Raw genomic sequence first — 25,244 nt, 5'->3', positions numbered from 1 at the left:
ACTTCCGCTCGCAGAGTTCCCGCCCACAGTTCAAACTGGAAAATGGCGGGGGCTCCCGAGTTGAGGGCCCTTTCGCCTCCGCGGGATGTGGAGAGAGTAGCCGGGACAGAAGACCGGACCGTGGTCCCCGCCTCCGCCCCTGAGGACTTCCGTGTGCGCTGCACCTCGAAGCGGGCCGTGATGGAACTGGTGGAACTGTGCAGCCGCTTCGTGCAACAGCTCGGGGACTCGCTGCCAGATAAGATTCGGGAGCCTGCGCTGCGAGACGCGCAGTGGGTAGGGGCCCAGTAGTACCCATTTGTCTCCCTCCTTCCTGCGGGTCTCAGAGCTCAAGGACCTGCGCCGGGCTTTGGCAGAGTTAACGGTGCGCCATGCCCGGGTAAAGCAGCCAGGAAAACGCGAGGGAGCGCAATAGATACAGTGCCCGCTGGGCATTGTTAATTACCTAGACCAGCGCTGTCCAGTAGAAGAATACAAGGCGAGCTATGTATGTAACTTGAAATTAGAAGTACGAAAACATAGGTGAAATTAATTCTAGTAATATATTCTATTTGACCACAAGGCCAAAGGTTTCACTTTAATTTGTGATAATAGAAAAACGAACGAGATATTTTCCATTCCTGTGTTCGCACTAACCTTTTCAGATCTGGTGTCTGAAACTTACAGCTCACCTCCTTTCGGACTAGCCACGTTTTAAGGCCTCAGTAGTCACAGTGGCCAGTGGGTCCCCTGTTGGAATAAATATAGAAACGCTGTGAGTTCTCCAGGGAAGAATCCTGGAAGTCAGCCGGTCACCAGGGCTGCGTTTGGTCTTTCCTTTGGCCTGTTTTAGAATATCTTGCAAAGAGAGTGAAAACATTTTCCCTACGAGTCTGAAGTAGATAAGGAAGCTGTCTTAATTATAAACTTCTGCATACACTGGCCCTTGTAACACATTCCCCTTCCTTCAAAAAATAGCTTGCAAAGCCTTGAAGAAGATAGTTCTTTTTTAGGAGTGTGGGGGGAGATACAACAAATTGAGGGATTAGTGCCTGTCATAAGGAAGCATACAATTTATGTGTAGAAAGTTTTTTAAAAATCTTATAATGCAGCACAGCTGTGAGTGTGAATGACCACAATACAAACAATAAAAATAAACATTAAGCTCTGGCCCAATGGCTCAGGTGGTGTGAGCATCCTTCCTACATCAGACCGGTTGTGGGTTCAAGCCCAGTCGGGGCACAAACCTAGATAGGGGGGTTCAATCCCAGGTGGGGTGCAACAGGAGGCAACTGATCAATGTTTCTCTCTCATGGCAACGTTTCTCTCTTTCCCTTCCTCTTGTCTCCAAAATCAACAAACATATCCTCTGGTGAGGATTTAAGAAAATAAATAAAGGTTAAGTGGAGGAAGAATGAAACAACACTCCCTGAGTTGTGCTTCTGTATTCCAGTTTTGGATTGAGTGGCTCTCATTTCCTCCTTGCAAGCGAGGGAAGAATACAGACATTCTTAGTAGTTTTTTTTGGAGAAGATTGTTTTATTGTGTAAGGATCTTAAGAGCTTGCCCCTTTCTAGGGAGTGCTAAGGTAAACTTCTAAGGGAATTGACTTGTGTTTATTTTAAATGAGAGAACAAATAAAAGGCAGAGGCTTTAATTATGTTGATGTATCTCTATCAAAAACCACATAATATAGCTAGAGATTTTATAAAAAAATAGTATTGGGACAATTGTGCCAATACCGCAAATTTGTATTCTCAGATAATCCCTGAAAGTTCATATTTAGAGTAAATATCTATTTTTTTTTAAAGATTTTATTTATTTAATTGGAGAGAGGGAGAGAAACATCTGTCGGTTGCCTCTCACACACCCCTAGCCGGAGACCTAGTCTGCGACCCAGACCCGTGCTCTTTGGTTTTCAGGACGACACCCAACCCACCAGGCCACGCCAGCCAGGGCTAAAATAAATATTTTACTTCATAAAAATTTTTAAGTGTGAAATATGTAGTTTATTTCATAATTACACATTATTTGATTTATGCTTATTTTTAATTTACAAAATGTACCAAATACATCCTCATCGTAAAAAATAGCATAAAGCAAAGTCTTTGAATTTCCCTCCCCCATAGCTCTTCCTTCCTGTGTGTGTCCTGACTGGGGATCAAACCTATAACCTCAGCGTATTGGAACAACACTCTAACCAACTGAGCTACCTGGCCAGGGCTCCATCCCTTTACTTTTAGTCTGTGTGTTTCTTTCGTTCTGAGGTGGGTCTCTTGTAGAGAGCATATATGTGGGTCTTGTTTTCTTATTCAGCTACCTTATGTCTTTTGATTGGAGCAGTTAAGCTATTTACATTTAAAGTGATGTATTGCCATTTGTTCTTTTAACCCTGCAGAGGTTGTAGCTGATCTGAGATATACAAACTCTTTTCGTAAATATTGTTACATAAATCGAGTGCATAGGTTCAAGGTCATGACTAGCTGCGCATTTGTATGTGACTAATGTTAAGCCATAATGTTTAAGCCACCAGTGTGGTTATAACACGTGTTCGTGAGGGTAGGTGACATTCGATAGTAAATTATACCTGAGAAATACTGTGAACTCCAAAGTCATTGTTGGTATAGTAGTTTATTTTCCGTGAATTTGGAAGTCAGTGTTTTTTCTCATTTACCATTGAAATGGCTGGGAAAATATATTCATTCAATAATCCAAGTGATGTTGAAGAGCTTCAGCAGATGCTGCTGCAGAGACTTCAGCGATTTTGAGTCACTTATCAAAATGTTTTTGCACGTGTTGTGAAAAGGTTCATGCCTTGAGCACAGCGATGTTGTTTGCGATGACTGGTAGAGATGTTTTGTAGGCCGGCTACTGACGAGTCTGATTAATTAATGGTAAAGACATTTTTTTGGTAGTTCTTTTTAGAAATATCCATGTTTTTGTTATTTGAAAAGAAATTTTTTTTTGTTTTTATATTTCTTTGCTTAATAGTCTATAGATTGTAGCCAAAAAATAAATTCAAAATCATGTATTTTATTATGTAAACATAATAAGTACAAATTTGCATTGTTTTTAATATTTTTTCCATGTTTCAGCATAATAGTGTTGAATGTATGATGTATCTTGGATATGTGTGACCTACGCTGTAATTTTTTTGACTGTGACCTCCACAGGGTTAACTATATTCCTTTGTTTATTTTTTTTCTTCTTTCTTTTTTGTCCTTCTTCTTCCCTTTAACATTTCTTGTAATACTGGTTTGGTGGTGACAAACTCCTTTAGCTTTTTCTTATCTGGGAAGCTCTTTATTTCTCCTTCAATTTTAAATGATAGCCTTGCTGGGAAAGTAGTCTTGGTTGTAGGTCCTTGCTTTTCATCACTGAATATTTCATGCTAATTCCTTCTGGCCTGCAATATTTCTGCTGAGAAATCAGCTGACAGTTTTATGGGGACTCCCTTGTAGGTAACTATCTTTCTCTTGCTGCTTTTACAATTCTGTCTTTAACCGTTGCCATTTTAATGATGTGTCTTGGTGTACTGTTAGCTTTTATTTTTTATTTCATTTGAGAAGTACATGCTTTTGTTTACAAGAATATTCTAAAATTTTGGATCAAATTTTCTCTTAGGTAGCATAATGGCTATCAGAGCAAAAGTGTAGGAAGAATCCATTGAAATGGAATTTTCATTGAAAATAAGTATACTAATAGGCCAGTCTGCTAATTTTTTACATCCTCAGCCATATATCTGAACTTATTTTTCCAAAATATTTAAATTCAGTATTGAAAATTATTTGTGGTGACTTGACTGTTGTGAATTCATTGCAGACTTTTGAATCAGCTATACAAGAGAATGTCAGCATTAATGGGCAAGCGTGGCAAGAAGCTTCAGATGATTGTTTTAGAGGTAAGTGATTTAACTTTTTTCTTGTCATTAATTTCTGACTTATTCTTGTAGCTAATTTTATGTTGAATGCTAATTTTTAATCTCCATTTTCAGTGTTACTTCTCTTTAAAAATTAGTTTACTGGGTGGGGGAAGAGAGAACTAATCCAGAAGACTGCTGAAGTTGTAATCTGAGGTAAACAACAGAGGCGGTCCCTGATCCTCTGTATTTTCTGTCTGGCATTCTCACCGAGACTTTCAGCTGATTGACCTTCAGAAGCACCCGTGTCATTTGTCCATTGGAAAATTCTTTGGAACTATCCCCACATGAAGAAACAGGCCCAGAGGATTACTATGATTAATAGCTTGTGAATCCAGTTGTATTTTTACACGTGATCATTAGAGCAGATAGTGAGGTACCTTAGGACTGTGAAGTTAAACTGTAAGAGGACCATGTCAAGGATGAGGTCAGTGTTTTGAGAAACGTCCTTAAAAAGACAGAATATTTCCCTGATACAAAGCAGACTTGACTGTACCCTAACTAATGTTATTGACATATCTAAAAAAATCACAGATTTTTTTTTTAAGTTTTATTTATTGATTTTAGAGAGAGGAAGGGGAGGGAGAGAGGAGAGAAGGAAAGAAACACTGATTTGTTGTTGCACATATTTATGCCTTCATTGCTTAAATCTTTTTTTTTAATCATCACCCAAGGATATAGTTACTGATTTTAGAGAGGATGTGGGGTGGGTGGAGAGAGAAACATCTTTGTGAGAGAGAAACATTGATGGGTTGCCTTCTGTACATTGTTCCACTTATTTATGCATTTGATTGCTTGATTCTTGTATGTGCCCTGACTGGGAATTGAACGTTCAACCTTTTGGTATATCGGGATAATGCTCTAACCAACTGAGCTAACCGGCCAAGTCCTAGTGGTATTTTCCAGCTACACAGCCTTTACTGTGTCTTTATCTGACTCTTTTTCTCTGAAGTCACTTTGGAATTGCTTTATTGTTGGGTACAGACCGCCTCTAGCAATATGATTCTTCAATTTATAGATTAACAAATGATTCCCTGGCAGGTTGGAGCATGTATATTCTTTGTCCCCCTTTCCCCTTATAACTGAGGGAAAATAGTTATAATACTTCTACCTTTTTTCATGGGCACTTGATAAATTGACACTATGCCAGATGCTGGGAAATAGGTGCAAAGACATTGCCCTTACCATTTAGGAACTCATCATTAATGGAAAGAAATAGACAAGGAATCAACTATACTCTTTGGGAAGTGCGATTAGACCTAACAGAGTTGGTTGTTAAATGCATGTAATAAATAAGAATATGCTGACGGAAGGGAGGTAGGCAGGACATTTAAAGTAAAGAAAGCCCCGTGTGCAGAGGCACAAAGGAGTGCTACGTTTGGGACGTGTCAGAAGTGAATTGGGAAAACTAGTGGCAGATATGGCCAGAAAGTTAAGTTGGGGCCAGATCACGGAGAGCCCTGTAGGATATGCTAAGGAATTTGTACCTTACGTTGTAGGTACTGAGGAACCGGTAAAAGTTTTTAAAGTAGAACTTACATGGAAAGGTGGTGCTTTGGAAAGCTAACTGCTGGCCCTGTGTGGGGATGGATTGGAGAAGGGAGAAATTCAAGGCAGGCCGACCTTAGGGAGGTTATTGCAATAATACAGCAAAAAATGATGAAGACCTGCCCTAAGACAGTGGGAAAGGAGAGAAAGAAAAAGTTGCAAGAGAAGTCCAGCAGGTAGAATTAAAGGGTTTGTATCTGATCCTGATACTTAGAAGCAGTGAGTAAACTTCACAAAGACAGACGTTTTTGTTTATTTTGTTCACTGAGATCATTGTATAAATGAACAAATGAGTGAACATATGAATATACACATAAGTGAAACTAACTTCCTGTCTGCCCCTTAGCTTCTCTGAATGCCCTTAATTTCAGGAGGATTGACCAGACACATTTAAGAATTACAATGTAAGTTCCTTGAGAGCAGAAACTATATTTGTTTTCCTCATCACTGGGTTTCAACTTGTAGCTTGACACAAAGTAGGCACCCACTAAATATTTGTTAAATTAGTGACTAAGTCTTCCCTGCTCAAATTGTTTATACAGTTCACTTCTATAGCTGCATCATTAGGTGGCGCTAAGGGACCATTTTCCTTACGCAGAAGTTTTAGCCGGGAGACTTGATTTTTTTTTTTTAAATGATCGTGAAATAGTAGAGTATTCCTTTCAGGTTAGTGATTGAACTTTTCAAATGGACAAATTAAAATTTAGGGAGGGCCGAATGGCTTTTCAAAGTAAGAAATGACTGGTTCTCTCATAATATTCTTCAAAAGAAGTAATTTAGTTGGGCTTAATATTTGTTACGTGAATAAAAGGCCATAACCAGTGTACCTCAATTATATTTACTCAGTATGTAAGTAAATGCAGATATATATCAGCAATGTCTCAAAATGTTTCAAAAAATATATATGTATTGTACTTCTCCCTAAAGAAGCTTCTACTCAAAGTAAATAGACCCTTTTCTAGCACAGACTTCGACACAGCAGAACACATGCTCTTAGACCAGTGAAGCTGATGACCGAGTTCTTAGTATTTAACTACTTAGTATTTAATACTCCTTAAAATGATTTGCAGAATAATGTTGATGTATCTATTACCTGTACTCATTTTATCTGGGGTACTTAATATCTAGACCCCATTCCAGAGACCTACTGAATTAAGGTTTCTGCTCTTTTGACAAGTTCCCTAGATTCATTCTGCTAAAGTTTGAGAATCTCTAGTTAAAAACATAGGAAATTAACCAATAAAATGGTTTTAGCTAAATAAAGTCACTATATCTTTTGCTTTTTTCTACCATTTATCCAGTTTTGCCTATTTCAGATCTAGCCACTCTATTTACTCTTATATCACAGCTTCGTTTAAGCACATAAAAAAAATAAATAAAAACTTCTTAGCATCCCTGACATTAAGTGCTCTTTATCGTCTAGTTCTTTGATCATCCTTCTTTCCTTATACTTTATCCTGCAGCCATCTAGAACTTTTTGGTTTCCAAAGACTCTATGATCTTGCAAATACTGTTTCCTCTGCTTGGACTGCTTCTCCCTATTATTTTTTCTTACCTCTTTTTATAGAATGGATTTGCACTTACATTCCAAGTCCCAGCCCAAATGTTACTTCCTCTTTGGTCTTAAATTCCACTGGCAGAGTCAGTGTTCCATTGTTCTGTGTCCTGATAGATTTTGTTCACATACCTGTTGCACTTGTCAAGTTGCTCTGCAGTTACCTGTCTGCTTCTTTCGGTGAACCGTGGGCTCACAGAGAACAGGGATCACATTAAGTTCATCTTTGCGTTTCTCTGATTTCAGCCTGGCTTCCCACAGACGCTTAGTAATTGATTATTCAATGCGTAACTTGCCGTATGTGTTGCCGTATAATTAAGGAAAATTATTTTGTGTTTTCCAAAGTTAGTTTATTTACATTATATTTTCATAATAATAACAATGTGTTTTAAGGATATTTTTTTTCCTCTTGAAATAGATTCTGATATCAAAGAACTTGAAGATCAGTTTGATGAAATCATAGTAGATTTAGCCACAAAACGTAAGCAGTATCCCAGAAGGATCCTTGAATGTGTCATAAAAATTATAAAAGCAAAACAAGAAATTCTGGTAAGATATTTATCTTTAAAATAGTAAATTCTATGTTATGTCTGTTTTACTACAATAAAAAAATTTAAGTATAAGATCCATGTAGAGATAAATGATATTTCATTTTATCTGTCCTGCCTCAATTACTACTGTTTGTCTCTTGTAAGACTTTTTCCTGTTCTAAATCACACTAGGTTTTTGTTGTTGTTGTTTTGTCTTGTTTTTGTTTCATTTTCTGACCACAAGTTTATTCAACACAAAATAACCCCTCCCACTTTACTGTGGTGGTTGGCCATGCCCACGACTAGATCCTCCTCTTACACTGGAATTTGGCTGCTGACCCGACCCAGCCTCTGGTCTGCTGGTGTCTCTGTGGGCTTCCCCTCCCGTGCGTCCTGCAGGGCGCTCACCCTCCAGACCTTTGGAATCTCAGGCCTGCTGCAGGGCAGTGTGACAGGCACGATCTCAGGGGGCAGGTGGGGGTAACCACGGAGACACTGGATGCCCCTGTTGGTGAGGTACCGGCAGAAATACCTCTGTGAAGGAAACAGCTGCTGTGCCAGGGCCTGAGCTAAAAAGGAAGGGGCATGCCCACACTCGGTTTTGAACAGAACTGATACTAACGTAGAATTTGAAGATGGAAGACTGGCGATGACTTTATAATTCTGAGACCAGGAAGGAAAAAGAAATTTACCTTCTAAGACTTTTCTTTCGATTTGTCATTTGTGTTTGGCACATTATTTGGATATGATTATACATTTTGGAAGACACTTTAGTTAAATTGATGACGAAGATTGAGTACCTGTTCATAATACTGAAACTTGCTGTATGAATTGTGTGTTATTTGTTCAGCTCCCCAAATCATGATGGGAGAGAGTAGGTTTGCTGGGAGTAGCTTTGCCTCTGCAGTGAGAAATACCTGTTGTTTTATATTGTGATATGCTGTTTGTCCTTAGTTTTTCAAATCGTTTTAGATAGTAAAGGCGCAGGTACTTTATCTAAAATATTTTAGTCATTTGATGAGAAAAATATTTATAAGCAGAAATTTTCCTCTTTTCTTCAGTAGCAATCTTCAAAGAAATATCCTACTTAATTTCTCAACCACTTTTTTAAAGTTGTCTAAGAAAAAACGTTCAACATGTATTTACATTTTAGTGTCTCCTTTCCTGGTAACTACCCCTTTCTCCCTGAAGAAAACCTAGTGATCAGTATTGCATAAAATAAAGAAAGTTGGCAGGCCCTGTGCGGTACTACTGTGGGAGGTTAAGAAGTGGTGCAAGGTGGAAGGGGTGAAGACACCGAAGACCGCTTTTTAAAAAACCTTTTTAGCTCTTGCTAGCTTCGGGCAAGAGTAGGGAGGAACATTTTCCTCTTCCTTTTTGCCCAGATTGTGGATCCTGTTCCTCTGGTTCCGCCACCATGGACCTCGTGGGTCACAGGGTGTGTGGGCGTTACTGTGCCCACGTGGTGGTGCCCACTTTTAAAAGACTTTCTGTGGGAATAGGAGTGTGAGTTCCAAACACTTCTTAAAATGAACTTTTGAAAAACAATTCATTCATAATTTGGAGACTACCTAGTACTTGAAACACAAAATTTAGTCTCTGTGCCTTTAATTTGCTTGATGACTTTTCTCCTTAAAATTTTTTATGGTGCAATTTCTTAGTGTATGCTGTAGGTGGCAATGCTATAAAAGTTATAATTCAGACTTAGATTTGACTGATCTTTTCCCTTCCATTCCCTACAGATTGCAGGATTTAATTTTTTTTTTTTTTTTTTTTTTTTTGCTAAAGAATGGTACTACTGACTAATAGTATGTTTGCTTACATTAGCTGAAGAAAATACTTACATGAGGCATTAAGTTGTGAAATTAAGTCTGTTTTAATTTATATTGTTTAGAAGCAGTACCACCCTGTTGTACACTCATTGGACCTAAAATCTGACCCCGATCCAGGTGAGTCTGTTCATCTGTGGTAAAAATGAAGCATCAACTTGTAATTTTTCTGAGTTCCTGATACTCTTTTAAAGGTGTCAGCATCATGGGTATCTTCTTTCTGATGCTGTACCTCACTACCAGTCATCCATGTTTAGCTCTTCACTAAGGTTTATGAAAACCTACTGACTCAGAATCTGTAGGAGTAGGACCCAGAAATCTGGACTTTTATAAAGCGTTCTCCTGACCTAGATTTTTATAACACCTTTCCAATCTCTAACTCCTATTGCAATACCCTCCCATCTGACTGCTGTTTTATGATCCATTCTTTGCATTACAGCCAAAGTTACACTATTGAAGTACGCATGGTGTCACACCCCAGTGTGATAACCTCCATTGGCTTTTTGTCCTTTACAAAATAAAATCCACCAAAAATGTAATGTTGAACTTCAGAAGAAATATACACACTTGTTATGCCTTTGAACTCAATTCTGTTTCCATTTAGATATGTCCTCTAAAAAGAAATCAGATTGATACCAAATTGAAATCAAATCTAGAAACAGAATTGGCATTGCTAAAAACATAGATCATAATACATTTTTAAATGGCTCCATTCTCACATTTAAAAATTTGTAACAATTTTCCTAAGAAACCTTTTAGAATTTGCTTGGCACTCGGAAGTACTGTTGCTGAGTATTAGAAAAACAGTTACGACCTTGGTTTATTTGTAAGGGACATTTATATGTATGGCTTTGAGTACCTTACTTTTATCGAATTCTGAGCTGCTTTCCTAATAGGCCTCCCACCCTCTGCAAATCTCCCAAGCTAATGGAATATCTCCCAAGCTAATGGAATAAACTGAGAGGTGGAGGTACAAGTATACAGACACTCTGAAATTGCTTAAAATCACAGCATCCACTGTGTTTGAAATAAAAATTGGCCTAGGACCTAATGCTTAATTGTCATGGTTCACTAAAAAGGGATAGTTGCCAAAATGCAGTACTTGAAAAATACTTGTTTTAGCTCTGAATAACCTAAAAATAAGAATTGAGACTTGTGGTATCATAATATACTCAAATATTATGATTTCTAGATACGCTAATTCTCATCTAAAGAACCTTTTTATCTTAGAAGGGAAACAAATTTGCTTAAATGATTCATTGAAGGTCTACATGATTTTATTCCTACCATTCCAGGTATGTAGCATTAGAAAAACCTCTGTATAACATGATTCTAACTTCAGAGGTAAGCAAAGGAATAATCAGAATCTATCTTTTGGACAAATTTTGAAGAGATTTAGTTATGCATTTTCATAATGTTTAGAAGCTTAGAACAACATCAGCTCTTTTAAGCCTAGCAAAATTAACCTGCAGTTTTATTGCTGTATCCTTGGACAAGTCATTTCAAGCATTAGTTTCTTTATGACGAATTCTAGATACGGAGCCTGATGCTTTAGGTATGAATACCAGCTGTATCGCTAAATATTACAAAGATGTCCCGCCTGCTTTTTTGGGTTGTGTTATGAATCACATGAGATAAGGGGCTCCGTAGACTGTAACTAAAATACCTAAGTAGTAGCTAGTAGAGAAACGCTGTGTAATAGCAACTCTGGTATACATTTTATCCCGTTTACAATGATGTGCTTTATAATGCTGCATAGCTTGTGATATGTCTAACTGGTAAAATCACATGAAATTAATTAAAATGGCTTAGGAGAAATGTGGAAAGCATAAATCAATATGGAACCTAGAAATCTAAATGAGCTGCATGAGAAAACTTATTGGAACTTCTTAAAAGTTTCTTTTTGTTATTGGACTGTTAAGTGATATCAAATGTTTTTGAAAGTGACACTTGTAAAGAAGGTCATCTGGTTTCCAAACCAAAACAGTCCTCCCTCGGGTTCTGTTGGGGGGATTGGTTCCAGGACCCCCATGGATATCAAAATCCCAGATACTTAAGTCTCATATAAAATAGCATAGTATTTGCATATAATCTACCTACATCCTCCTATGTACTGGAAATCATCTCTAAATTACTTATTATACCCAATGCAATGTAAATGCTATGTAAATAGTTATACTATATTGTTTAGGGAATAATAACAAGGAAAAATGTCTGTACACGTTCAGGACAGATGCAACCATCATAGGCCTAACTACATCGTACATGTCAGCAACAATGGAACATTTTTGTCCACGTTTGGTTGAATCCGTGGATGTAGAACCTGTGGATGGGGAGGGCCAACTGTGCGTAGGCAGTGCATATAGTATTGATTTGGCATAGTTCTGTTAGGAACTGTAGTAGATACGGACGTAAAACAGATTCTCCCCATAGAGAGCTTATATCTGAGAGGAAGATGAACATAAAACAGGATGCTTTCATGCCCTCGAACTAGTTCCTTTCCCAGTCTTCTCCGTCTGATAAAATGGCACCTTCATGTATGTACTGCTTTAGCCAGGAGTCAGCCTTGAGGTTTCTTCTCCTGTGCTTCTTATATCCAGCCTATCAGTAAGTTCTATAAATCATTCCCTTGAAATATAATCCTAATGTACTTTTTCTCATTATTATCGCCTGTAGTCTGGGTCACCATTACTCTTAGGTGGATTTCTAAACATGCTTTCTAGAAGGCCTTCCTGTTTTGCTCTCTTCCATTCCATTGCCTACCCATCCAGCACAGTTGATTTAAACATTTGTTTTGGAAATATTTCAGACATAGAAAATACGCAGTACAACATAATGACATCTTTGTACCTACTACTCATACTTGACAAGGGCTAGTCACATTTTGCCTAACTTGCTTCAGACCTTTTTAGAAACGGAAAGGTATGGTTATAGTTGAAACTTTCTTTGTAGCCCTCCACCATCCTATTCCACTCCCTCTTCAGAAGTAACCACTATCCTCGGGCTGAGTGAATCCTTCCTATTCGTGCTCTCGCGCTTTAACTTCATAGCTATGTATCCATAAACAGTGCGTGGCATCTGTTTTTAAGTTTTATATAAATTGTATCATACTGATCATACCATTCTGCAACTTATGTTTCCCCTCAACAATGTATACACACGCAGCTCTCTGTTCATTTAGCCACGTACAGTAGTGCTCAGGAGTATGAACATACCACCATCTATCCATTCCTCTACTGACAGGTGCTTAGATTGTTGGGGTTTTAGTGTTCAGTTTTGTTTCGTTTTTGCTGTTATAGCCAGTATTACAGTGACTGTTTTTATCCCTGTCTCCTTGTATAGTGTAAATATGCCACAGATGTTCTGGGCTAGATTTCTGGAAGCAGAATTTCTAGGTCATAGGACTTGTTTCTGTTCAGCTTTATTACGTTTGAGCGTTATTACCCCTCCGAAGTGGTGGTATCAGTTCACATTCCCACCAGCAGTGTTTACAAGTTTTGCTTACCCAGGTTTTGCCAGCAATTGAATTGTTGCTCTTTCTCATCCATGTACATACATGTGTACATACATACAGGGGTGGGCAAAAGTGGGTTTACAGTTTTCATGTGGAAAAAGATATGCAGGTTATGATCATTATAATAGCTTTATTAACTCAGAAGAATGCCACTCACAACTATATGTATATGCACACATATACCATATTTCATACACACACACGAGGGGGAACTCAAAAAAAAAACCAACCCAGAATTATCTTCTGGAGGGCGGGCCGTCTGTAGCCCAGGCTTCCCCAGCTAGGTGAGTGTTCTAGGAACCCATCAGTGTCAGTGTACCAGCTGGCTTCAGGGAATTTTTTTGGACTCTTTCACTGTGTTTGCCCATTTTGTGATGGGTGATTTACGAGCACACCTGCCCACACCCGCTGAGCGTTGAGCAGTTTTTGACCAAAATGACATGACCTTTGTGCCCCACCCTCCCTATTCACCCGATCTTGCCCTGAGTGACCTTTTGGTTTCCCTGGATGAGAACAGTCCTAAAGGTTGACATTTTGCTGATGCGGGAGAGGTGAAACAAAGACCAGCAGAAACACTAAAGGCATCAGCATCAATGAGTTCAGTGCCTGTTTTGAGTGGTGGGAAAAATGTCTCGATAGGTATATGGCATCGAATGGAGAGTACTTTGAAGGTGATTGAAGTTTAAACATTTAAGAATAAATACAGTTTTTTAAAATTTCGGGCTTCTTTGGGGGTCCCCCCAATTATATACATATTTAAAGTGAGGTTGAGCATCCTTCCCACATTTTTTTGACCCTACAGTTTCTTCTGTGAACTGCCTAGTTGCAGCCTTTGTCCATTTTCCTGTGGGGTAGTTGAACTTCTCGTATTCATTTCTAAGGGTCATACACAGAGTCACACATACACACACACATGCACACACATTCTAGATATTAACCCTTTGGTCACCAACACTAAATATTTGCTCTCAAGTTTTGGCTTGTTGGCTTTTAACTTTACAATAGCTACATAGTATTAATATACATCATATTTAGATCTTGAATCTATCTGACATTTAAAAAAAATTTTGTGAGGATGGGATCTGATTTCTACCACACCAATATCCACTTGTCTCAGCATCATTTATCAAATAGTCCGTCTTTTCTCCACTGCTCTGTAACGTCGTCCTCTAATGCACGAAGTTTCCTTATATTTTGGGGTCTGTTTCTGGGCTCTCTTTTTAATTTTGTTAGTTGATATGGTTTCTTTGCAGTGTTACCGCAATTTTTAAGTTACTGTAGTTTTATGAGAACTCTTGATATCTTGCAATTTCTTCAAAATTTTGTTGCCTGTTCTTGGCCCTTTACTGTATGTAGGAATTGTTAGGGTCAACTTGTTAAATTGCATGAAAAATCTCAGTGGGATTTTATTGGAATTGCATTTAATTTATACATTTTTATAGGTTAGTTTGGAGAGACGTACCATCTGTTTTTAAGTTTTATGTAAAATTTACAATATAGGTGTTCCTATTTGTGAACATATTATGTCTCATTTTGAGTTTTTCAAAATGTTCTTCAGGCGTGTTTTGTCGACAGATGTAGTGAAGATGGTTGTGGGAGTGCTCCCTGCTTGCTGCACTGAGCCCAGCTCTGCACAGTTAGGGGTGGCTGTGCCAGACCTTCTGTAGCACATGTGGACAAGTGTTTAAAACATGTGACGAAGATGGTTGTAAGGAAAAAAATAGTGTTTTATAGGTTTCTCTATATAGACTTTGCATATTTGTTATTTGTTCCTAGATACCTTACCTTTTTGTAGCTATTATCAATGGTAACATGTTAGGATTTGGAGTAGAGGTAGGTTTAGTGTTTAGGAACACCATTGATTTACTTGCTGTACTCTGGTGGTTTATCTAGTTTCGGTTAGATTCCCTTAGATACAGACAGATCATTTGCAAGTAATGATGGGATTTGTCTTTTTCTAACTTTACACATTTTTTTGGCTTGTTCCATTGGCTAGAACCCCTAATATAATGTTGAATAATAGTGGTGATAGTGATCATAATATTTTTAAATTTTAAAAAATGTTTAATTTTATTGAATACTTTTGTATCAACTGGGATCATATATTTGTTTAACCAACTTTATCGAAGTATAATTTATATATAATAAAATGCATCCATTTTAAGCGTACAGTTCGAGTTTTGATGTGTGCATATAACAGCGTAACCGCCCCCACAGTTCAGACGCAGAACGTTTTCCATCGTCCGTGAAGGTCCCTCGAGTCTCCAGATGACAGGCTTTCTGACCCCGACGCTGAGAGTGTGGTCACCTGACACCGACGGTTTTTCTGATCGTGATCTTTGCGTTCATAGAGCCAACCCCAGTTTGTCCTTAATGTGTTTTTCCTTTCATACACTGTCGAACTGAACTGCCTGTTCGGTTCTTAATATATTCACCTGTTGTGTATTTGCGTCTATAGTCGCGCACACAGATGACGGTGTTTTAAAGCATACTGCCCTTTCCGATGTGTCATTGAGCTTATGCCAGGCTCATAAACAGTTTGTAAGCATAGAGGTTATTTGATTTTTGAAGAGTGGATAAGATTCATCTATAAAACAATCTAAGCCTAATGTATGTGCGTGTGTGGGGGGGGTGATATTTGACTTAATTGATTTAGTATACCTTATCATTTCTGGTTCATAGAAATGTTAATTTTGTATATGATTTGGGATATGCTTTGTACATTTTCTATATTTATCCAGTGACGTTTGGGACAAAGCATTAGAGTTTATGAACTTCCAAATCAACTTGACTAAAAGTCCAAGATACTTTTAAAAACACAAATCAGCTTCATTCCTCTCTCAAAATTCTAAAATCTTCCAATTTTAAAATATATAATCAACTTCACACTTCTTAGCATTCCCTTACATGATCTGGCTCCCACCTGCCTCTCTGAATTCATGTCTGGCACTTTCCTTTTTCTCTAACCACCCTCATCAAAATTGCCTCTCCGCAGTTCTCTGTCATAACTTGTTTATGTCCTTACTAGCATTTGTTACACTGTGTAAGTGCTCGCGTGTTCCCTTGTTTATGGTCTCTCACAAAACCGAGAGGTCCATTGGCTTTCTTACTGGGGTCTGCATTATGTGTAGCCAGCATGTAGCACCATCCTCAATAAATGCTGAACGACCATCCTCAGCCGCGCACTCAGTGTGTTCATCGAATGTCTGCTTGCGCCAGAACTGTCCTCAGTGTGGAGGGCGTAGCAGTGGCCAGCACAGACAAGGTCCTTGCTCTGCGGGTTGTACATTCTTGTGGGACAGAAAAGGATAAACATCTAAAAATAAGTAACATCAGTGCTAGGGTGATGTGTTTAGGTATGGGAAACACTTTTCTGAGGAAGTAACAAGAAGGAATTTATCTCGTAACAAGAGGAAGAGCCTTTCAGTTAGAGAGAAGAGCTAGAACAAGGTTCCTAAGTCAAGAATGGGCTTGAATATCTATAGAACGAAAAACCACTGAGGCTGTAGTGCAGGGAACAGTGGGAAAGAGCATTACAGGGTAAGGATAGAGGCTCGGCTGCGGCCAGAAAACACAGCAAGGGGTTTGAAAGTCTTCGGTGCCCTAGAGGGAGACAGCTCTTCTGTACTGAGGGAGCTGCTGAGCTCTCGGTGGGAGTGGATGCAGAGGGTTATATACCTGCTACCTAGCAGGTGTGTTCAGCAATCTGGTTAAGTTGTAGCGCAGGGTTATCTTCCACTGCTCAGTGTTTGGTTTCATTGTTACCGGGTGTGCTGCCTTACAATTCATGGTTCTTACCATGCCTTTGGCTACTCCTTTAGAAACCGGTGTAAGCCATACATCCTGTGTTACACATGCTTGCTCATTCATGCCCGTAAAATACAGTAGATATAGGAAGGAACTTCTCCGTTAATGCTTCTTTGGTGAATTCCTGAATTTGTGCAGGCTTTTGGAAGTTCATGTGTCCTAGTTTAGTGAGTGCAGTGACCTGAAAGCAAAACTAGGTTGATTACTCAATCTTTCATTTCCACTTTTTCGTTTCCCTGTGTTACAAAGCCAGTGACTCGGGAAGGCCGTGTCCTCAGGGGTGCCTAACTTCCACATTTTTAAGAGCAAACTTTATTTTTAATATCCTTGCATCAACCTTCTAATAAGATGAGTCTTCACAATCTTTTGTGATTCTGTTAATAAAACTAATAATTGCTTGCATGTTATCTTCTTTTTAAAAATATTCTTTGAAATGAATTGAAGAGACTCCCTTTCCCCTGTCCTTCACTAAACGTGTAGTGATGACAAGGAGCTATTTTAAGTTTCTCTACAGTAGACTTGATGACACTTCAATTCTTTTGCTGACCCTACAAGCAGAGGACTTAAGAGTCAGTTCCTCTTCTTGCCCAATGCCAGCTTGCTTAAGCCACTGCCAGCACTTTGACAGGTAGCCACCCACTTACAAATGCCTGTGTTTCAACAGTGCATATTTAATCCGAGCTTTGGAGTTTGGAATGCGTTTCCCCCGAAAAACATTTACTAATGGTACTATAAACGGGTATGTTTCTAGGCTATACCCTTTAACGACCTATTTAACCTATAATGTAGCTGAACTGCTATACATTTATCGTGAAAAATACTAGGAAAATCACATTTCAGATGCACCTTAGTTCTACTGAATGTTGTTTAAATGGGATTTGGGAGAACAGTTTGGATCCCTAAACACCGTTGTTTCTGAGGAGAGGCTGAGCAGCAGTGCCATGAAGGTGTCCCCATCGAGGCTGTGCAGAGAAAGCCGTTGGGGGGGGTCTGGAGGGAGTCCCCTCCACCTCCTGCACGGCAGGACTGCCATGGGCATGAGAGACATTCTTCAGTCACATGTTTGTGTACCAGGAGTGCCCGCATGCTCTTACTAGCTACAGAAATAGTCTTGAGAGGGAGAGTAAAAAGCTTACATTTTGAAATTTCCTAAGCAGATGTTAATGTTGGAAATGCTTTTATGATGCAATGATACATAACATAGTCACATACTTAGTTTTCTCCCCTTTGTATGTTTTTTAAAAATCTTTGTGTTTTGGTTTTATTCCTAAAATTATTGATTCTTTTCAGTTTTCAATGAAAGGAATTTAATTCACTTAACTTAAAGGTACTATAACATTAATGGTTAAAATAGATGTAACTATAGAATTGTTCTATCTTTAATTCTTTACTAGGCACAATCTATTTTTATTTCAAGAGGCTTTCATTATGTTGGAGCTAATTTTTGACCATTTTTAACTCATGAATATAGTATGATTTTTGGCAAAGTGATATTTTGGAAAGTTACTTAGAGAATATACAAGAGCAAGTGCTTGGGATTCTGGGAAGTATGGTTCTAATTCTGTTCAATTCTGGGTACATTTTTCAGCTCCCACAGCTTGTTTCCTTATCTATGAAAGGAGGCTGATGAAACCTGCTTGCCTCACAGGGTTGCTAAAGGTATTACATAAGGTCAACGGGCGCGAGTGCCAGCTCACACTACTGTTTAAGAATGGGCCGTCAGAGTCAAGTAGGGAAGTTCATGCCATTGTTTCTCTTCCCTGAACTCTTCATAACCAGGCTTCTCAAAAGAATAACCTACACTCATCAGCTACACTTTTAATCTCTCACATAGTCCAAAAAACCCCCAGTAGTATCTGGTATTAATATGGGGACTGACAGTTGCTCTGGTTTACTGTTGTGTCTATCAGTAGTTCCTTCCCAAACACTTCAACAGGACTGTAAAATTCCTCTCACTGTGGTAAACACATGAGGTTATCCATCACATCCGTTTGTAAACCCTTTTCCTTTTTCTTGAGATACTCCCCCGGGAGCCTTTTGTCTTCCGGTTCTAATCTGGACTGGCTGCGCTAGGCCTCGTGCAAAGCTTATATCCTGTCTGTTCCTTTCCGCATCGCCCTGGGAATTTCCTTTACTTCTCTTCTGTTTTGAACCATGTTTCCTGGTTCCTGTGTTTTCTTCTTTCTTGATTTATTCCCTTGTTTTGGTATAGCACTTCCTCTACCACCCCACCTTCTTTGCCCCTTCCCCCATTCCACCCCCCCCCAGCCTCCAGCACCTAATCCTTTTTAGGCAACTCCCTATGACACCTTGAAGCTTCTGCTCCCCTTTCAATTCCCCTTTGTGCCTTCACAGCACCCTCTGTTGTAGACTTGTCTATCATACCGAGGCAGCTCCCGCTCTGCATGCCAGGCGTTGTGTTCAACACTGGGGAGTCCAAGGTTGAGAGAAGGAACTGCTGGTTCCCAAGGAAGTTCTGAAAGATAGATAACACCTTGGTTTTCACTGGAGGCAGTACTGCCCTCTAGTGGCACTGTTGAAAAAGTGGGAGTTGAAAAGTTGGTCAACCAAGTAATGGGAGGGTACACCTGACATTTTGTAGTCACAGGACAGGAACACTGAATGCCTTATACGTCCCACACAACTTTAGATTATTCCACCAGACGTCCATGTGTACAAATGTCTTTATAATCGTCCGAGCCTGAGGCCTAATTCCTTTTACACACAAACCCCAACTACCCTTGGCACTTTTTACATCGTCGCTGCTTGTGCAGCAGATGGAGAACAGCTACTGTTGTCCATCAATGTGGGTTTTTAGAGATATTTTTTTAAGTAGCATGTGTTTATAAAAAATTAAGGAGACCTTGGGTGATACTGTTTTGTAAATCATGCAATAACAATGAACAATATGATTGCCTTGTTCTGTACATAAAAGTAAGTGAGACAACTTTCTAGAGTATATATTTTAAGGTATTTCATTCATTGTTTTGTGTGTGTGTGTGTATTGGGGCATAATGTACAGTGCACAGCTTGATGGGTTTCCCCACACACACACTCGAACATGTGGGCCAGCCACCTTTCTGTAGGTGCGCCCAGTCTGCATAGTTGGGAAACATAGGGTGAGCTTATTTTTAAACAGTATGTTAGTTTTATTTTCAAATAATATGCCCATTGAATTTTCACATGTACAATAATTACAATTCTTAAAATACAGGGCAACGAAGGGCTTGGATAGGAGGAAATTACCCTTTTTTTTACTAACCTCAAACTGAAATTTAGCATTTCCGTCCATCGTGAATGCAGGGAACAGTGGTGGTGCTGGCGGTACCTGTGACTTTTCCTTGCTACTAGAAGCCGTAGAGATTTTCAATTTCCCTTGTTCCAGATACCTCACAGTGTTGTTCATGCTCATTATCTTCATATTATGGTAAATAGTAGGCTTGCTACTCAGTGCTGTTATTTAAATCATCAATAAAGGAACATATATATTATCTATACAGTTTTTTAAATAACCCTAAAATTTCATTTTAAAACATTCTGACACCCTAGAGTAAGCAAAACTAATAACGTATAGAGATAGAGGTCATACAAACCATTGTTTCTTATGGGCAAGATTGACTGGGAAAGGGGAACGAGAGAGCTTTCTAGAGTGATGGAAATGTCCACGTCCTGGTGTGTGTTTGCCAAAGGTGACTGAATGTTAAGCTTAAGATACACGCTTCACTGTATGTAAAGATTCTGGGAAGGGGTCCATAGGCTTCACCAAATTTCCCGTGGAGTTTCTGGTAGCAGGGAGGGTTCCGAACCCTTTTCTCGAGGCCGTCGTCATGTTGCCTTTGCCTTTTTCTGTTGAGTGCCTTTTCCTCTCAGTTGCTTTTTTCTATTCATTTTCTTTTTTTCTGAAACTGTTCTCACTCTTTTGAGCTAAAGAAAGTCAGAAAAGGAAAACAGCAGCTATGAAAACAATTCTTTTCTTGGCTTACTTGCCAGTCTCCTGAAGCTGATACAATAGTCCTAATGTAATTATGTACTTGCCTAGACTTTAAGTAATTCTAATGAGAACTACTTTTCTAAAAACTAATTAGTAGACAGTTTCATAATGGTATGATTTTTCACATTTCCAATTTCTCTTGGAGTTTTAGTAGGATTTTTATCCCTTCATTACTGAATATACAGTTCTATTGTGAAGTAGCCATGAACATTTGCAAGAAATTGGAAGGAAATAAAATGTATTTGGAATTAGAAAAGCATCAAGGAAGTAAGGGAAGAAAAATTAATACTACTGACAGTCTATTCCAGAAATATCATTTAGGTATTTTTTTTTAAGATTTTATTTATTTATTTTTTTAGAGAGGGAGAGAGAAGGGAGGGAGAAAGAGAGGGAGAGGAACGGTAATGTGTGAGAGAAACATCAGTTGGTTGCCTCTTGCAAGTCCCCAACTGGGGAGCTGGCCTGCAACCCAGGCACGTGCCCTGACTGGGAATCGAACCAGAGGTTCACAGGCGGATGCTCAATCCACGGACCCACACCAGCCAGGGGTCATTTAGGTATTTTTGAGGTAGTGTGATTACAAGTTCTAAGTCCAAACGTGTTTCATAAAATTCAGAATAGTACAAATACCAAATACTAGCCTATGTTTATTGTGAAATGTGCGGATAGTGCTTGAGGTTGTTCAGCATAGTGGCAGATGATACACAGAATGAGCAGGCTTCCTTCTGGGGGCGCACAGTGTTGAGGCTGCTCAGCACAGCGCCTGCCGTCTATCATCTTAGGCGTATAACTGCTGATTTTACTCTACTGTTCGTTCACTCTTTGTTTTCACAGTCCTTTCGTATTCCTAGTGAAGTTTAATAGGACACTTGTTTTAGTAGCTGTCAATCTGTTCTAAGGAAGAGTGAGCTAAGGTGGCTAGTCCTGACCGGTGTTCATCTAGAATGCACCTGCAGGTCCTGTATGACTTGTTACTAGATTGTGAAAATCTAAAACACTGTTTGGTGGTTTCTTTGCAGCCTCTCGTGTGGACAACTTGAAATGCAGAGGAGAAACGGTAGCTAAGGAAATCAGTCAAGCCCTGAAGGTAAAAGCTACATGCTAAAACATTAAATGAACAAAGTGTGTAGCTGGGTATTTGCTTCTAACAACCACATGTGTTTCAGTCTGTTGTAATAGGAGTTCTTAGCAGTTTTTAAAATAGATCTTTAATGAATAAAATGAATAGATCTTTAAGTAAGCAACAGTAACATTCAGAATAACTACCATTTATTAGGTACCTACTATGTACCAGTATCATACCTGGCTTCTTTAAAGGTTGGTTATATTTTTGAGTTCTGAGAGTTAACAGTTTAACAAACAATTTTAGGTACTAACAGCAGCTAACAGTTAGTGAGCATTTAGTGTGGACCAGGTGCCATCTAACTGCTTTACATGTATTACCTCATTTAATCCTTCCAAGAGCAGTTCCTATGAGATAGGTTTTACAGATGAGGGAACTGGGGCACAGAGAGGTGAATTAGATTGCCCGGGTAGATAACTCAGCCAGGATTTAAATCCAGAGTCTGTCCTCTTGGCCACTGTACTATACAGCATATCAAATTGGAGTTTTATTATGATAAAATTGTTTATATTTTTGGCATTATTTTATATAAACAGGAAAACATTTTATTTCTAGTATATGAAAATTACTTTTAAACTCCTTCATAATCTCCCCTGTTCTTAAAATTGTTGTACTGTTCTTTTGTGGTTTGTATTGATTCCATGATTTTCTCATAGTGTATTCCTGATCAAGAGTTGACAGACTAGGGTGGGCCAGGCTGAAAACCAGCCTACTACCTCTTTTTGGAAACAAAACTTCATTGGAATACAGCCATGTCTATTCATTTACTTACTGTCTGCTGTCTGTTGCTTCTGTACGTGTCAGTGAAAGAAGTGAATAATTGTGATGGAGATATAAGCCCCCAGATCCTAAGATATTTATATGGCCCTTTACAGAAAAAACGTGCTGATCCTTGCTCCTCATAATTAAGATTTCTAAAATATTTTCTAAAATGTGAAATTTCAGACATTAAATACTTAGCTCTGAAATCCTGTTACCTCCTGCTCTGCTGAAGTTTTATTTTATTACCAGGCATTTGTAGGAATAGAACATATCTTTTTAGTCTTAGCTTTTAGCTAAAATTCCTAAAACTCACATTAAAGATAAAGTTGAATATCCACCATCCCAAAAATTAGGTCTTAGAAAAAAAGCCTTGACCCGAAGAATGGAAATGCTGGAGTGTTGTGTTCGTCCCCGTGTGTTTGTGTTTCAACCTGAGATTAATGTTGAACATTACTGTTTCTTTACTTGTTTAAGTCCTTGCCTGCATTAATTGAACAAGGAGATGGATTTTCCCAAGTTTTAAAGATGCAGCCTATTATCCAGCTCCAGAGAATCCACCAAGAAGTTTTTTCCAGTTGTTGCAGGAAGCCGGATGTTAAGTCGGAGAACTTTATAGCACAGATGGAAACCACACCAACAGAGACTTCCACCAGGAGAACTGGTAACGTGGTGCTGAAGAGAAAGCAGACTACAGACTGCGCCCAGAGAAAGTGGTACCCATTGCGGCCAAAGCGAATTACTCTTGACACTTAAGCTGTTTTCGTTTACCTGGGAATTGAAATTAGGCATTATCAACATTTAGTTTAAAGTCTGATGCCTACACAGGACTTCATTAAAAACAACGAAATAACTCTTCAGTGACTTCTTTATACAACGTGGTTGCTCTGTTCAGGCATATGATGTAATATCGTATTTCTTTCTTCAACATTTTATCTGTGGTCGATGAAAAGCATGGCTCTAAAATACTGGCACGAAGCCCATCCGTGGGTATTAACAGCGCAGTCTCCTACTGTGCTTAAAGGCCATCAACGCGTGGCTGCCTTACAGCTTTTACGGAATTTCATGAGGGACGTTTTCTGTTGGGTTCTCTGGGTGTACTGCTTTCTTAAAAAAGGGCCGTGTGAAGTTGTCTCTGTAAGTGCTGTCGGGAATCACCAGTTCTGCATGGGAACACGTGCAGGGTATTTTTTTGTTCATTGTTTTCAGTGCAATTTGTTTCATCAAGTTAATGTACAAATGACAAGACTGGCTTTGACGTTGTCACTCCAGTTCAGCTCAGTTAGATCTCTGGGATCAATTTTAGGGTTTTGTTTTTGTTTTGCTACAAGCTAAGACAATGATTATTTGTGCAAGACTTTCTCGCAAATAAAAATTGGCATGTAGCCAATATTTTTTGCCCACACTTTGGTTTTCCACAGGCCTTTTAACTTTTAAACATAATTTGACTTGGGAAAATAGTTTTTTTTAAATGGATTTCTCATTATTTCTTTGTACATGATTCCATTCAAAAAATATATCAGAATGATACATGAACCCATTGCCCTGTGGAACAAATATAGATGCAATCATACTGAACTGTTTTATATTTAAGGATGTGTATATATCAAGGATATAATCATTGATAGAAGTCTGTGAAAGCTATAGTGTCCAGGCTTCTAACGTTTGACTACACTTTCTTAAAACTTTCATTGTGCCTCCTACTCACATTAACACAATGTAGCCAGGGCCACCTAACTTGTCAACTTCCCCTTTTGATGACTCTACCCTCATTCATTTGCAAAGGAATTTACGATAATCATGAGGTTGGAAAAGCTGTACTTCTTGTGTTCATTATGTCTTAATGATTGTAAATGTCAAAATGTGACAGAAAGCCTGTCTCAGTGAGGAAAACTTACATAGCTTCTGTATTGCATTCTCTATTTTGACATTACAGTTTAAGTTCTGTATATTTGTGTAAAGTAGTTTGTTTTTTATTAAAATAATATGCAGTGACTGAAGTCTTGATGCTGTGTCTTTTTAAGACTCGTCTTAGGCATTCTTGGGCTCAGCTTTAGTTGGATGATGTCAGCACCTTGCATTTCAGAACATACTCAGTTTCATCGTAAAATTGTTTGAGACTACTGAAGTTTGCATTGCTAACTTGTTCATAGTTTAAAATTCTATATGAGTTATTTCACTCCAAAAGCCTGCAAACAAAGAATTACTAATTCTCCTAGACTGGGCCACTGCATTGTGATTATAAAAGAAAATGTTTCCCTTTTTAAAGTGATACACATTGAGATACATATTGTTTAATGGACTTGATGTTTTGGATTTGCTCTGAAATATGTCAGCAAAGAAAAAAAGAAGAGGAAAAGGAATAGCTTAAGCAAATGTGGCAAAAATCTTGATAATGTTGGCTTTCTGTGTTGAATATATTCTTTCTATTCTTGTGTCTGTTTGGAAATTTTTATAATAAAAAAAAAGTTTGTTTTATTTTAAAACCCTCAGACAGAGAGCTGAAACTTGAAGTCCCTTGGAAAGCTCAAGTTTCAGTCCATAATGAAACACCAAGCTTCCAAGTGAAATACCATTGGGAAAGACAATGTATTAGCATTATTAAATAAGGTACACATCCGTGGTATCAGTAGTAATATTGGTAATATATATTTTTAGGAAGATAAATTGAATCTCTGCATAGGCCAAGA

At 38.6% G+C, this 25,244-nt stretch overlaps 1 protein-coding gene across 1 annotated transcript; it reads left to right on the top strand.

The window, feature by feature from the left end:
• The first annotated feature begins 22 nt into the window (after positions 1 to 22).
• NSL1 (NSL1 component of MIS12 kinetochore complex) lies at positions 23 to 24,554 on the top strand. Its single transcript, XM_024552387.3, has 6 exons — positions 23 to 276; positions 3,802 to 3,880; positions 7,420 to 7,550; positions 9,426 to 9,480; positions 21,692 to 21,759; positions 23,032 to 24,554. The coding sequence occupies exons 1-6, from the start codon at positions 43 to 45 to the stop codon at positions 23,308 to 23,310; spliced, it is 846 nt and encodes a 281-aa protein (XP_024408155.2). The 5' UTR covers positions 23 to 42; the 3' UTR covers positions 23,311 to 24,554.
• The last annotated feature ends 690 nt before the right edge of the window (positions 24,555 to 25,244 follow it).

Source organism: Desmodus rotundus, chromosome 12 (assembly GCF_022682495.2).
Source record: "Desmodus rotundus isolate HL8 chromosome 12, HLdesRot8A.1, whole genome shotgun sequence".
NCBI classification, from domain to species: domain Eukaryota; kingdom Metazoa; phylum Chordata; class Mammalia; order Chiroptera; family Phyllostomidae; genus Desmodus; species Desmodus rotundus.
This window is presented reverse-complemented; position numbering and strand designations above follow the sequence as displayed.

Excerpts from the sequence above, each read along its gene's own strand:
- NSL1 (XM_024552387.3), top strand. The coding sequence starts at position 43 with ATGGCGGGGGCTCCCGAGTTGAGGGCCCTTTCGCCTCCGCGGGATGTG. Across the intron at positions 277-3,801 it reads CGCTGCGAGACGCGCAGTGG|ACTTTTGAATCAGCTATACA; the intron begins GTAGGGGCCCAG and ends AATTCATTGCAG. Across the intron at positions 7,551-9,425 it reads AAGCAAAACAAGAAATTCTG|AAGCAGTACCACCCTGTTGT; the intron begins GTAAGATATTTA and ends TATATTGTTTAG.